The 15,737-nt window shown below is 47.9% G+C and overlaps 1 protein-coding gene across 1 annotated transcript in view; it reads left to right on the forward strand.

Moving 5' to 3' along the window:
• The window catches only part of LOC134097384 (nesprin-2), a 135,044-nt gene that overhangs the window by 38,124 nt on the left and 81,183 nt on the right, over positions 1-15,737 (forward strand). Inside the window, exons 39-49 of the mRNA XM_062550267.1 lie at positions 704-907; positions 1,642-1,835; positions 2,327-2,437; positions 2,994-4,143; positions 5,332-5,513; positions 6,150-6,465; positions 8,430-8,783; positions 9,147-9,274; positions 10,469-10,607; positions 12,480-12,653; positions 13,176-15,125. Coding sequence (XP_062406251.1) covers positions 704-907; positions 1,642-1,835; positions 2,327-2,437; positions 2,994-4,143; positions 5,332-5,513; positions 6,150-6,465; positions 8,430-8,783; positions 9,147-9,274; positions 10,469-10,607; positions 12,480-12,653; positions 13,176-15,125 — 4,902 coding nt within the window. The remainder of the gene's footprint in view (positions 1-703; positions 908-1,641; positions 1,836-2,326; positions 2,438-2,993; positions 4,144-5,331; positions 5,514-6,149; positions 6,466-8,429; positions 8,784-9,146; positions 9,275-10,468; positions 10,608-12,479; positions 12,654-13,175; positions 15,126-15,737) is intronic.

The following is a 15,737-nucleotide window of genomic DNA, read 5'->3' on the forward strand; positions in this document are numbered from 1 at the left end:
GGGCCTGGCTGGGCATGTCCCATGCTGTCCAGGCTTGTTGTGCTGTGCCTCCTGTCCTGTGGTGCTAAGCATGGTCATGTTGCGTAGCGTCCGGGCATGTCTCACTAGGTCTGGGCTTGTCTAATTGAGCATTAGCTTGTCTAGTTGCCCTGCAGGCCCATTGTTTGCTGTCGGCTAAGGACATTTCATTAGCCAGGGACGAGAGGATTAAGTCAAGCATCCACAACGATATTACTGTATGTTCTGCCATGGAGATGGAGATATTAGCATATTATACCCATGATGCACTTGTGCCCTCAAGCTATAAACTGTAAAACACAATGGAGGAACAGTGCTAAGTGTATAGGTACTTGATGAAGGCATGGGATCTTACTGCTTTCTTACCACTCATGTTGCCTTTAAGGCCTGATATAGACATTCATTCTATAGCTCTCTCACATTCAGCAGTAGTACCTCTGATTTAGTACCTCTCCATGTTCTACTGTTGACCTGAGCCCCCTGGGTTCTCCATAGTCTACTGTTGACCTGAGGCCCATGGGTTCCCCATGTTCTACTGTTGAATGAGGCCCCTGGGTTCTCCATGTTCTCTTGTTGAATGTGGCCCCTGGGTTCTCCATGTTCTACTGTTGACCTGAGCCCCCTGGGTTCTCCATGTTCTACTGTTGTATGAGCCCCCTTGGTTCTCCCCGTGCTGCGTCCGCAGGTGATGGAGAGCCAGCTGAGGAACAGGATGGAGCAAGTCAGAGAGCTATTCGCCGAGAGCACCGACGTCTTCAAGGAGCTGCTGGCCGCCAAGGGCCAGGTCAGCGCTAAGATGGCCACCTGCCAGACGGCTCTGCAGGGCATCCAGGACGCTCTGAGGAGCCTGGGGAGCACTCAGGGACAGCCTCTCCTCAAGAGACTACAGGTGGGGCTTCATTTGGGTTTTATTTGATTTTGTGCATCGTTTATTCAACCAGGAACGTCCAGTATCTTTAGTGAGTATAGAAAATCAGTTTCCTTGTGTCAGGGAGTCCAGGTCATGTTGGGAAGCAAAATGAGTATGGATGAGGGGTAAACATTATCTATTAAAACATTAAAAAACTTTACAGTATGGTGTATCACCAGAGGTCAGCACATTTTGTGTGTTACTCTCTGTCTGTGCGTGCTTTGTCTAACCCTTACAGAGCTCTCTAGTGAGCTGGACACCATTTTAATGATGATAATAATAATAGTAACAACAACAACAACAACAACAACAATAATAATAATAATTATAGTAATAATAATAATGGTAATAATAATGATAATAATAGTAATAATACATTTAATATTTATAGACACTTTTTCAACGCACCTCATGTGCTGAATTGATGTAAACATATGTGAGGTAAATGTACCTGATGGCAAACGCCACAGTGTGTACACGGCACAGGGACGTAATGTGACGTGCCGCTGTGTTCCACCAAATATCCTTCATTACTGACAAGATAGAGCAACATAATGCATCTCTATGGAAAAAAAATTAGAACAGTTCCTGTCTGCAGTTCTACAGTTCCTGGGGATTTAGCCCCCCTCCCCTTTGCGAAGACAGAACACGGAAATGATCGAACGTTTGCGCCTCTCGCTCCGCTTTAACCCTCTCTGGTCCCACCCCAACAGGCGCTCTCTGGCGAGCTGGACGCGCAGGCGGGGCAGGTGGACGCGCTGCAGCGGGAGCTGGTCCTGATGTCCAGCGTGACCAGCCAGCAGACGCTGCAGGCGCTGACCGCTGATGTGGCACGGCTGCAGGAGAGCGTCTGCACAGCCAGGGAGCTGCTACAGCAGACCAGAGAGCAGGCGGAGAACGCTCACAGGTACAGTAGATGTATAGTATCATTACCTACACGCATGCATGCATGCACACACACACACACACACACACACACAACCAGACCAGAGAGCAGGCCGAGAACGCTCACAGGTACAGTAGATGTACAGTATAGTATCATTACGCACACAAACACACGCATGCACGCACACACACATGCACGCACGCACGCACGCACGCACGCACGCACGCACACACACACACACACACATACATACATACACGCACACACACACACACACACACACTTCAAAAGAAAATCCTGCACACTGTCCATTACGCATGCCAAACATTTATTCTCACAACGTTTCGGTTTCGGTAGACCTTCCTCAAGTGAATTTCAAATAAGTACACACACTCATACACACACTCACACACACACACACACACACACACACACACACACACACACACACACACACACACACACAGAGTTCACATGTATCTGAGTGTTGTGTGTACTGTACCTGCTCCCAGGTTGGGTGAGGAGCAGAGGGAGTTGCAGGAGTGGCTGAAGTCTACGGAGCGCTGGGCCCTGGAGTCTCAGGAGGACCGGGGCGGCCTTCAGGTGGAGATGACCAGGCAGAGGTGAGCTGGATACATTTTTGCTGTTATGAGGGAATAACAGGGGGGCTACACCAGATGCGTAACTGAAGCGTTCCGTTCGCGACGCGTAAAATCCATTTTAGAAGATGAGTCTATTTTTTTCGAATGTACGCGCCACTGTTGCGTCTGGTGTAGCTACTTCCATTGACTACAGTGATTATTAACTGCTACGACTGGCTGCAACATACGCGTCGCGAACGGACCGCTTCAGTTACGCATCTGGTGTAGTCCCCCTGTAAGGTTGTTATATGTCTCGGTTTTCTTGTAGTTTAACTCTGAAGTTGAGGTGCTGTAGTTTGACACATTATAGAATCAGGGGGTTTCAGAAACAACAACAACAACAACACGTTTAATTTGTACAGTGCTTTTTAAGACACAGGCGCTTCAAAGTGAAGGGGGAACCTCAGTAACCACCACCATGAATGTGTAGCATCCACCAGCCATAACCAAATATTATATGCATTTGCATATTATTATATTATATGTGTCAGGTATGCACTTTTGTGGTGTCCAGCTGACTGTTTCCCTTGTTGTCCAGTGATCGCATAGAGGCCTTCTGTGCACTCATCAGCTCAGTTCAGGGAGGGGACGCGGAAAACACCAGTCTCCTGGAGAACTGCCGGAAGCTTCTAGAACGCCACGACCACCTCCAGGCTCGGCTCCAGAGCGCCCCACAGGAGTCACTCATCCGGGAGGAGACGGAGAACCGGACACTGGAAGAGGAGACACAGGCTCAGCTCCAGAGCGCCCCCCAGAGCTCCTCACAGGAGTTACTCCTCCAGGAGGAGATGGAGAAGAGCACCATACAGAAGTCACTCCTAGAGAAGGAGAAGAAGAAGAACTCCTCACAGAAGTCACTCCTCCAGGAGAAGGAGAAGAAGAAGAACTCCTCACAGGAGTCACTCCGCCAGGAGGAGGAGAAGAAGAAGAGCTCCCCAAAGGAGTCACTCCTAGAGAAGGAGAAGAAGAAGAACTCCTCACAGAAGTCACTCCTCCAGGAGAAGGAGAAGAACACCTCACAGGAGTCACTCCTCCAGGAGGAGAAGAAGAAGAAGAGCTCATCACAGGAGTCACTCCTCCAGGAGGAGAAGAAGAAGAAGAACTCACAGGAGTCACTCCTCCAGGAGAAGGAGAAGAACACCTCACAGGAGTCACTCCTCCAGGAGGAGAAGAAGAAGAAGAGCTCATCACAGGAGTCACTCCTCCAGGAGGAGAAGAAGAAGAAGAACTCACAGGAGTCACTCCTCCAGGAGGAGAAGAAGAAGAAGAGCTCCCCAAAGGAGTCACTCCTCCAGGAGGAGAAGAAGAAGAGCTCCCCACAGGAGTCACTCCTCCAGGAGGAGAAGAAGAAGAGCTCATCACAGGAGTCACTCCTCCAGGAGCAGAAGAAGAAGAAGAGCTCCCCAAAGGAGTCACTCCTCCAGGAGGAGAAGAAGAAGAGCTCCCCACAGGAGTCACTCCTCCAAGAGGAGAAGAAGAAGAGCTCATCACAGGAGCCACTCCTCCAGGAGGAGAAGAAGAAGAAGAGCACCATACAGGAGTCACTCCTCCAGGAGCAGACAGAGCTCCAGACGCTTGCAGAGGAGACGCAGGCCTGGGTTAGAGAGACGCAGCAGCGCTTGAAGACCCTTGGCACTGGGACCCAGGGGAGCCAGTCTCAGACTCAGGAGAGACTGCAGCAGGCTAAGGTGAGAACTGTATGAGTAGATCTCTATTTCATCCACTCTTCCTTCCATCCATCCTTCCAACCATCCATCTATCTATCCACCCAGCCATCCATTCATTCCATTTATTTGTCCATTGTATTTCTTAATTTACAAGATTGCTACACGTCTGACTCTGAAACGATTTGGAGATTTGGATAACAGTTTAATGTACAGTACCAGTATAAGTTTAATTTCACTGCTAGTTACGCCCCTGCTGAGATGTCGTACAGTAAGTCAATGTCCCTTTTCCAGACCTACTCCCAATTGTACAATTATGACGGTCTGGGACTCTGGGTGTTCCCAGACTACTAACTGGGAAGCATCTCGGTAGAATGCCAGGGCGTACAGTACTTACTGTAGAAATGAAAGTAGAAGGGAGAGACATCACGTGGCGGCAGAATGTGCCTCTAAAAAGCCCAGGTTCACCGGTGAAGTGCGGCTGCCTGGAAATGCAGATGGCAAAGACCGAGTTCAGAGTCAGGCTGCCTATCATTGATGGCATGAAGTGGCAGAACTGATGGATATGAGTCACTTTAAAGCAGAACTTTTCAAAATGAGATGGTGCTAGGAGAGCTGTATATTTCATGAAATGACTCAGCAGGTGGAAAAGACTTTCCGTCTATTCCTGTGTGACATTTGAACATTTTGATTAGTGTTATTTGTACACGCTAGCTCTGGCATAGTTAACTTTCTAGGAACAGGAAAGGCACTCAGCCAGTCCTAGCGTAACAGCATGTCTGCTAAAATGCTAAATTAGCTTCTGTTTAACTTCCTTAATTACATGTCATTTGAATGCAGTAGCATTTCTGTTACATATTGCAGTAGTCCTAAAGTCTTATGGCTGGATTTCCTGGTGGTACAGTATGTAGTATGCAACTCAAGATGTTCAAGATGTGTTTTTAAAGAGCTTCTTACAGGATTATCTGTGGATTTATGCAGATAAGACACTTTTCAAAATCCCTCACATTGAGCCCCTCCATACTGAGATACAATTGTAATGTTGATTAGTCATCTCTCTCAATGAATTGTGTGTGTGTGTGTGTGTCTGTGTGTGTGTGTTTGTCTGTCTGCGTCTTTCTGTGCACGTGTGCGTGTGCGTGTGCGTGTGCGTGTGTGTGTGTGTGTGTGTGTGTGTGTGTGTGTGGGTGTGTTTGTGTGATGTCCTGGCAGGCGGTGCTGGCTCTGAGACAGGAGGGCGACTCGCGGCTGGAGGAGCTGAGGACTCGGGCTCAGAGGCTGTCCCAGCAGGAGGGCCTGTTGGAGGGGGGCCAACGCAGAGACGTCCCGCACCTCATCCAGGACACGGAGGCCCAATGGGTCACCTTGCAGCAGGAGGCAGAGCAGCTGAGCAGGTACTCAGATACTCAGCGGTGCAGTGGCTTTGAGTCGATGTCTCAGTCGGTGGCTTTATGCTCTCAATGTACTATTAATACAGGCACTTCTTCACCGCAAGGTAGTGAGTGGGTCAGAGAATTGGCTACCACTGTCTTTGTCTGTAACTTTATTGCAACTATTTGTAGACAAACATGTTTTAATCACCAGAATATTTGTCAATGTAATTCAAATCATTTTTGCTGAACCAATTCAATGTGTTGTTTGGTACATACACAGGTATTTTTTTTTTATATTAACGCATGGATGATAATCTAAAACTGTACATGACGAACCCTCAAGCGCTACTGTCTCATTACATTCTAAATATAATTCCGCTTGTTGTTAGGAAAGTAGAACAGTAGAACATTACACCATCTCAAGAGAACAGCACAAAAAGTTCCTCTCAAGGGCTACTGTCTTATTGTGTTCTACTGAAGAAGAACAGTAGAACATTAATCCCTCTCAAGAGAACAGAAGTTCCTCTTAGAGGCTATTGTTTTATTATGTTCTAATAATAATTCTGCTGATTGTTAGTAAAGTAGAACATTAAACCCTCTCAAGAGAACAGCACAGTAAAGATTCCTCTTCTATCGTGTCCTGTGCGGTTCTCTCAGACTCCTGCAGGGGGTGCTAGAGAGGGCCTCCTCCTGCCAGGACCAGCGGCAGCAGGCCTGCCTCCGGCTGGACGATCTCCGGGGCCAGGCGGCCGCGCTGCCGCGTCTCTTCCCTTGGCCCGGCGCGGCGGAGAGGCAGCAGGCTGCCGAGCGCTCCAGGGCCCTCCTGGAGAGAACCAAGATGCTGGGGCCGGCGCTGTCCGCCCTGCGGGCCCAGAGGAAGGAGCTGGTCCACCTGACGCAGGACCCCAGCTGGACGGAGCCGTCCTGGGCCGTGCTGGAGGACGGAGCCCCTGACCTGATCAGAGAGCTCAATGTGAGAACTGTCTGACTGTGAAATTAGACTGTTTAGACTGCACCCCTGAATGAAGTCCATCTATCTATCTGTCTGTCTGTCTGTCTGTCTGTCTATCTATCTATCTATCTATCTAGCTATCTATATCTGTCTGTCTGTCTGTCTGTCTGTCTGTCTGTCTGTCTATCTACTGTATCTATCTGTCTATCTATCTATCTATCTATCTATCTATCTATCTACATATCTATCTATGCATCTGTCTATCTGTCATACTACAGTCTGCGATAAACATTGATGAGATCATGGATCATCATAAAATCATGAATTACTCTTTGCCTGTGGTTCAGTACAGTATGATCTGATTGGGTCGGTTTGTCTTCGCCTGCAGGAGTTGTGGGGCATGCTAGAGAGTAGCATTCAGACGGAGCAGAGTTGTCACGGCCTACTGCGGCAGTGTGGTGAGGACATGTCCTCACTTCAGCAGAGGATTCAGCGGCCAGGACGACTACAGACCACAGACACGCAGAGCTCGAGGGAGGACGGCAAAGTTCTAGCGGTGAGAACCGTCGTGTAGTCAAGTCTTTCCAATCATTTCAGTTGCAGTTTATTTTCACTTATACAGTAGAGCGGCAAAACATTACACATGTCTCATGGCGCTTTACAGAGTGTTAAACATCCAGAGAGAGCCCATGAGTGACAGGGGCAAGGAAAAGCACAGATGCATATAAGATACACACACACACACACACACACACACTTATATATACAGTATATATACAGTACTGTATATATACAGTGAGGAGCACATGTATTTGATACCATGCTAAAACAGGAATATAAAATCATCATTTGACAATTGATCTTAATGCCTTAATTAAAAAAAAAATAGTAAAAATCAAACCGCCAAGGACACCAATTTTCTTTGTGATTGAAGAATGTATCGTAGATAGATAAATGTTTTCCTTAAATGCTAGGGGAAGGAATTATTTGACCCCCTATGTAACCCTATGGGAATTTAACACATAGGGTTAACATAGGGGCAGGCAGATTTTTATTTTTAAAGGCCAGCTATTTCATGGATCTAGGATATTATGCATCCCCATAAATTTCCCTTGGCCTTTGGAATTAAAATAGCCCCACATCATCACATATCCTTGACCATAGCTAGAGATTGGCATGGTGCTTTTTCCAGTTGGCCTATTAGCCTGTTGATTTGCATTGAGCTCAATGAGCATCAAACAGGCTAATAGGCCTACTGGAAAAAGCACCATGCCAATCTTTAGCTATGGTGAAAGGTATGTAATGATGTGGGGCTATTTTAATTCCAACGGCCAAGGGAACTTTATCAGGATGCATAATATCCTGAATCCATGAAATAGCTGGCCTTAAAAAATAAAAATCTGCCTGCCCCTATGTTAACCCTATGTGTTAAATTCCCATAGGGTTACATTGGGGGTCAAATACTTCCTTCCCCCTAGCATTCAGGAAGAACATTTATTTCTTTACGAAACATTCTTCAATCACAAAGAAAATTGGGGTGCTTAGCGGTTTTATTTTTACTATTTTTTTTAATTAAGACATTAAGATCAATTGTCAATTGATGATTTTATATTCCTCTTTTTAGGCAACTTTAGCATGGTATCAAATAAATTTTCTCCTCACTGTATATACATGTATATAACACCCAGGGCAGTCTTACAATCTCACAATCTCACAATCTGTTATTATAGCTTTGTTAAGGTGGTCTTTGTTGCGTTCATTTGATAGAGAATCTCTCAACTCAGCCGCAGTGATTTCTGTGCTCTTTGCACAGATCATCTTTTTGAATGGCAAATTCTACACAATTTATTTCCTGCCAGCTCACACATTTCAGCCAAATGCATTCAATTTAGTTAACACAAGTTCAGTTCAATTCAGTTTGATTCTTGTCAGTCTTTGTGCATTTTTTTTGTTAAATTTAAGTCCATTCCATTCTGATTGTATAGGTCTTGCGTCAGGGCATGGAGAGAGTGGACAGGGACCTCAAGGAGGCCACTGCCCTCTCCATCTCCCTAACCAAGAGCCTGTCCAAAGACGGTCAGTCCGCCCTCACAACACAGCTCCAGAGTCTGCAGGACTCACGGGCCGCTCTGGAGAAGATGACCCAGGACATGCTGGCCGAGCGAGAGAGACAGAAGCAGCAGCAGCAGGAAGCTGAGAAGAACCAGAGACTCATGGAGGAGTCCTCCAGCCTGCAGAGGGCACTGCAGGGTCTGAATGATGCCCTGGAGCAAGAGCTGAAGGCCGGGGAGCAGCATGATGGTGTTGACCAGCTCCAGAAGCACTGGATCAACTTGAAGGTGCTTTGCTGTTTTATATTAGTGTCTTTATCTGTGGTGTGTGTGCGTGTGCGTGTGCGTGTTCGTGTGCGTGTGCGCGTGCGTGTGCGTGTGCGTGTGTGTCTGCGTCTGCGTGTGCGTCTGCGTCTGCGTCTGCGTCTGCGTCTGCGTCTGCGTACACAAGGTAGTGAAAGGGGAAGATAAGGGGTGTGTGTGTGTGTGTGTGTGTGTGTGTGAGTCTGTGTCTGTGTGTGTCTGTGTCTGTTTGTGTGTCTGTGTCTGTTTGTGTGTGTGTCTTATACTGTGTATCTCTGTTGTACGGTAGCCATTTGGTAATCTTTCCACTCCCCCCCCCCCCCCCCCCACACACACACACCTCCCCAGGCCCTGGAGAGCCAACAGGAGGAACTCATCTTGCACCTGCAGAAGCTGCAGGGCTCCGAGAGGACAGGGAGTCCCTTGCCAGACGAGCTTACCTCAGCCCTGGGGACCCTCACCAAGCAGTCGGTCAGGTTGGTACAGTACACCCCTCACTGTCCTCTGACACCTCAGTCACTGGAATGACCTTACAGTAGTTTCCCAACTATTGGCCACAGGTTACTCATTGATTTGGCAACATTTCTTCAGCTATTAGGTCAATACATGGGGGCAGTTAATATGATATTGATATGATTTTGTTTCTGTTGACTTGCATAAAACACTGTCCTCCTGCGGTGTATACTCAATGCAGACTCTACTTATTACTGTAGTTCTGCAGGTAGGGCTGGCACAACAGGTCACCTCTCACCTGCGCTCCACTTCATATGACTAGTCTGAGGGGCTTTCTTAGAGTAATATGAGAGGATAGAGTAGAGTGGAGTGCAGTTTAATCCAGGATGTGTAGTAGAATAACTTTTTATTGGGTGCTCTTTAATGCGACAATGTAGTCTGGGTGAACCCTGCCGGCAAATTTGGATTTTGCCCGGCAGCTCAGGCTGGAAACCTGCTCATCTATTTCCCCTGCTTCCTGTCCACAACTTTTGGCTCCAATCACAAACTATCTTGTCCAAAAGATGCACCGGATCGTTGGTGTGATTGGTCGAAGGATTATCCAAGCGTACGGAGTCATTTGAACGATGCCAATAGAGCTTGACAGTCCCGCCCCTCCTCCGTGAGAGCACGCCTCTTGTGCAGTAGAAATAAAGCGCAGACTCCCCACACTAATGTCCAATCTTAAAAGATTGAGCTTAGTATGGTGATAGCCAGACTAGTGACTAGTGATGCTTTCTGAGGGAGTATTTTATCTACAGTTGAGTATGCACTGCCATACTAGCATGTGGTCAGGTTTGTTACCCTATAGATGAGGGTGCACTGCACGGCCAAGTGGAGGGAGTGCTTTCTCCCTAGGGTTCCACCCTTAGGCCCAATTCAAACGAGAGAGAGTTGCATTGGTGTGAATTAAATGTTGCACGTCGTTGCAAGCCGTCGCAAGCTGTCGCAAGCTGTCGCAAGCTGTCGCAAGCTGTCGCAAAGCATTCAACATGTTTAGTTGCAGTTGCAAGGTTTTCATCTCGTCGCGAATCTTTGGTCTGAACGCTACTTAAGTCACAATACTCAAGAAATGCTTTATCTTGTCATGTTTCATGCCATGTTGTGACTTCTCCATGTTTCCTTCCTTTGCTTCTTGTTCTCTCTCTCTCTCCCTCTCTCCCTCCCACTCGCTGTAGCCTCAGCATGTCCTTGTCCGAGAGTCTGAGGGTGTGTAAGGAGCGGACCGTGCTCAGCGTCCGTGAGTCCATCCAGGCCCTCCGTCTGTGGAGCCAGAGTCAGCCTCAGCAGCGCCCCCAGACAGCTCAGTCTATTGAGGTAGGCAGCACAGCAGCACACAGATTTAACTAGGAGGAGGTCGATCTGTGCAACAACATCAAACAACATTTTTGTTTGTATGTGTGGGGAAATAATGTCAAATGTACAAAAACACAAAATGTTTTTCAATTGAAGTGCACATGTTGGAGAGGTGTAAAGTAAACGCTGTAGTGACACTGAAGATTAAACATATGTACAGAATTGCATTCATTGTGGGGCAGGCAGGCACACGCATCAAATCCACCATGGGGCGTCCATGCCCCTCCCAACATGCGTTGAATGTAGTGAATGTAGTGAATGTAGTGAATGAATGAATGAATGAACACATGAATGAACAGGTGAATGAATGATCAGGTGAATGAATGTAACAATGAATGATTGTATGGATGGATGGATGGATGAATGAATGAATGAATGAACGAACAAATGGATGAACAGGTGAATGAATGATCAGGTGAATGAATGTAACAATGAATGATTGTATGGATGGATGGATGGATGGATGAATGAATGAATGAACGAACAAATGGATGATGGGCCAGACCACCCCATTAAGGCCCATTAAGGCCAGTGAGCACACGGATTGGCTGCCTGAAAATGAGGTGAGCGTTCCCCAGATAGAGACACACCCGTCTCCACGAGGCCCCCTCGGGCTGGGTAAAGAGGCGAAGAAATATGCTAACATTTACATGACATTTAGATTTGAGCAACACATCGGGAGACCGCTCCCCGAGGCAGTTCGGAGTCACGGAGAGACATGTCTCCTCTCCTCCGATCACATGAGCCGCTGCCTTTCTTTACCTGACGATAACGTTTTTATGGAAAAAAAAAACAAAAAACAACTTCTCATGAACTCAGTCAGGGCATCGCTGCTTAGAGTACATGCGGAAACAGGACTCATTAATCGGTAACAGTCTAGCCGACCCTTTCATGTCAGGTATTTTTTGGTTACTATGGAACCACGAGTCGATAGCCAGAATGCAAGCAAGCCTGCGGCAATCCAACGCTGGCCTCGCTTGCTTCATTGCTGAGTGTACTGTTGTCTCTCTTATAGAAAGCAACCACTTTGAGCAAATGTGCGCACACACACACACACACACACACACACACACACACACACAATCACTCACTCACTCACTCACTCTCACTCAGTCTCAGTTCTCAGAAAAACAGCCAGCTCCATTACTGTGAAGTTGAAGCTTTTTCAGACAAAGCCAAAAGGCACTCTGACTGACTGAAGGAATAATGGGGCAGTGTAGCAGACTGCGACGGGACTCTTAAGGTAGAGGCTGTTCTCATGAAGGGTGATGAAGGAAGCACGGCCCAGGAAAGCTGCTCTGTGTGTGTGTGTGTGTGTGTGTGTGTGTGTGTGTGTGTGTGTGTGTGTGTGTGTGTGTGTGTGTGTGTGTGTGTGTGTGTGTGTGTGTGTGTGTGTGTGTGTGTGTGTGTGTGTGTGTGTGCGTGCGTGCGTGCGTGCGTGCGTGCGTGCGTGCGTGCGTGCGTGCGTGCGACAGTGTGTGTGTATGTGTTACCATGTTTGTGTCTAGTCTGTCGATGTGGTGTGTGTGTGTGTGTGTGTGTGTCCATGTGAAAGATGGAGAGAAAGAGAGTGTGGGTGTGTTTCTACCTACAGTATGTGTGTTAATGCATGCCTCTTATCCATACAGCACGCAGCTTCATATCTCCACAGGTGATCATTCTTTTTCACCTGGCAAAGTTGAAATTTTAATGCAGTGGATGGAGACCGTAAAACGGCAGAGCAGCAGAGAAGAAAGTCCAGAAAGAGAGTGTGTGTCTGGGCCCACTCCGCCACTCTCACAGCAGCAGTACGGCAAGAGTACAAATGTCCCGCTGTGCCCTCTGCTCTTTCAGATGGCGCTGCAGGAGGGAGAGACGCTGAGACAGAGCCTGCAGGGGGCGCTCTCGCACACGGACTTCCTGAGCAGCATCGTGGGCCAGCAGCTCGTGCAGAGCCTGGAGAGGGAGGGGACAGACGCTCTGATGGACAGCGCCACTCAGCTCATGGGCCTATTGCAGAGCCTTCAGGTGAGCGGCCGACCAATCAGAAGTGACCTGTCCTGTGTGACATATGCATCTGGGAGTGATTCGGCCATATATGATGCCAGTGTGTTCACCACAGATTGGCTATCTGATGGGATGGTGAGGTGGATGTTTAACAAGCCATGTTATGCATATCATGTATGTAAACAACGACTTGTCTAATGAAGGGCAAACGCCCGAAACGTTGCATACTGTATATGGGGGTGGTGGGGGGAGGGAAATTCTGTTGTATATTCTGTCTTGTATTTTGTCTTGTCTAATTGTCTTGCTGTCTTTTTGTATAAATGTATCAGACGTACTGTATGGCGCAGAACAATTTTCTGAAAGGACAAATAAATAAATCTGTCTATAGTAAAACTCTATTTTGGAGCTCATGGTATGTATAGTGGACTTTTTTTCACTTATTTTGTTATGCCCAGTTCGTCCAGCACTGAGGTTTAGCATGTGGATGTGCAAGCTCGATTGTTATCATAACTATTTCTCTCTGCTCTTATGTGTTATGTCTAGTTGGCTAAGAGTCCAGTGGAGGCGACACACGCCGCCTCAGCTCAAGAGACGGTAGCAGAGAGCGCAGCACGCGAGGAGGAGGAGAGAGCGTCACAGACCCTGTCCACAAACACCCCCTCCGGTCGCTCTGTGGAGCCCACCTCAGGGCCTCGGAGATCGGCCGAGGTTCAAAGCACGCCGGCCGGGACAATGGACAGTGATGCACATGACGCTAGTAGCACATCTGAAGTGGATGCTCACGTGATAGCAACACATAGCGCAGCACGTGAGAGCACGCCACAGACCCTCTGCACAAAGACTTCTTCTGAGCTCTCTGTGGAGCTCACCCTAGGCCAGGAATCGACTGGGGTTAGTGGCCCACCTCCAGCTAAGACGTTGCACAGCAATGCACAAAAGACTCCGTCTAAACTCCCTTTGCAGCTTACCCAACGGCAGGAATCTACTGCTAATAGCATACCAGCCAGTAATGCACAGCAAGCTGATGGTAGCTTTGAACCAGGCGCTACCTTGAGGTCAAGCCGTATCGGCGACACACCCGTGCAGGCTGCTGGTCACAGAGAAGAGCCGGACGGCCCTCCTAAACCTGTGTTCACTGTTGTCCTGGACGCAGACCTCACGGGTGCTAGTGACAGTCAACCAGCCAAAGATATTTCAATGTCTAGACCCCCTCACGATATGTCCAGTCAGTCTGATGCTGTGACCACTCCGCACCGTGAAGGCATGAATGTACCAGAGACGAGTCAGAAACACCAGGCGGCTCAAACAAAACATCCCCTTGATGGCACAGCAAGGGAGCAGCCAGCGCTAAATCAGGAAGAGGCCCTCCCTCCTTCACCCAAAAAAGTAGCTACTATTGTTTTGGATGCTAAATTGTCCCAAAAAGAAAATATTCCCACAGACACAGCAGCGAAACAGCTTAGTGACCCCAAGCAGTCAGACTATACATCGTTCCATGACAGGGTCAGTCCTGATGAACTGCAGAGCAGCAAACAAGAGCTTAGTTCAGTGTCACCGAGTCAGGAATCTGGAGAGGGTAAAAAGGCCATGCAGAACTATGAGGGTTCACTGGTTGAGCACACCAAGCCCAAGAAGGTTTTCACTATAATTCTAGAAGCTGATGTGCCTACGAATGAGTCAATGGACGGTCAGATCAGAGAGCCCACAGAGAAAGGGAGCTCTGAGGTTTCAATTTTACCATCAGGGAACGGCTCTGGGGATCAGCGAAAACAGCCAGAGATATCAAGGTTACCGGAAAATAATAGTACATCTGCAGCAGACGGTGGTGGCTACGGATCCCCCGAGTCAGTGCCCTCTGAAATGGAAGCTGACCTTGACCAGTCCAAGCAGAGGTCACAGGACGTGCTGTTGCGGCCGGGGGTCTCATCGGCCTCGTCTCTGGACACGGCACGCAGCAGCACTCTCACCGGGCCCGTGCGCAGAGTTGCTCAGATAGTCCTGGAGTCTAAAGAGACCGACCCAATTCACGTCGTTCAAACTCAGACCACACAAAAGGACTTGCAGGGGGCGAGCGCCTCGGGACAATCACAGAGTATCGATATCAGCCTGACGGTTACCAGAAACAAGCAACGTCAGGGACGGGACGTCGATAGTGTGGCATCAGAGAGGGCAGACGGAGCCGACGGAGCAACAGGCACCAGGAGGCCGGAGGCATCTGAACAGGGAGTGCCTGAGGAGGCCAGTGTTGTTAACGTCTCTCCCGGGCACGGACCTGATGCTGTTTCCATTTCACACGCTGAAGATAAAGTCGACATGCAGACTCGCGGTACGGAGCTGTTACAAACGGACACGTTATACCGAGATGACCCAGATCCCCAGGAGCCAACACACACCCAGTCACTCAAGAAAATGTCTCCAGTGACCTCTAAAGCAGAAATGCATTCCCTGAAGGATGACAGTACTGATCTGCCAAAGATAATCCCAGAGCCTCAGGTAATGTACACCTGTGCATAGTTTGTTGCTCTTCACGTTTTTTTCTTTTTTCCGTTCTGGTACAATTTGAGTGGCTGCCTATTACAGCAGCTCTTGCTCACTAACTCGTGCTGTTGTAGCAATGCAAATTTCTCCATTGTGTTACAGTTAGTGGATTATCTTATCTTATCTTATCTTATCTTATCTTATCTTATCTTATCTTATCTTGTCTTATCTTATCTTATCTTAGTAGGTTTTTGACTTTTACCAAATGAGTTTTCTGGGATGTCTGGGATTGTTTTTGTCACAGTGATTCTTGTGAACGTTCTCTTCTTTTTTGTAGTCTTGTCTCTGTCTGGTGATTGAATGCAGAAAAATGTGAGGCTAAAAGGGCATTAATGCTTTTCTGGCGGTTCCCTGACGGACCACTTTAAAAAGATTATCAGTGCTGGCTCTTCTTGGGGGGGGATGAGAGAGCCAAGGAAAGTATATCCTTTAGTTCCCGCGAGGGGCAAGAATCAACAGGAAGCTTAAGGTTCCTGTGTGGTGAAGACCTATCATCTACAGGGCCTTGACATTTTCAGTATTTAAATTTGTGCTACGTTCAAAGGCCTTTTCTTTGTTCAAGACTTG

Source organism: Sardina pilchardus, chromosome 12 (genome assembly GCF_963854185.1).
Source record: "Sardina pilchardus chromosome 12, fSarPil1.1, whole genome shotgun sequence".
Taxonomy (NCBI): Eukaryota; Metazoa; Chordata; class Actinopteri; order Clupeiformes; family Clupeidae; genus Sardina; species Sardina pilchardus.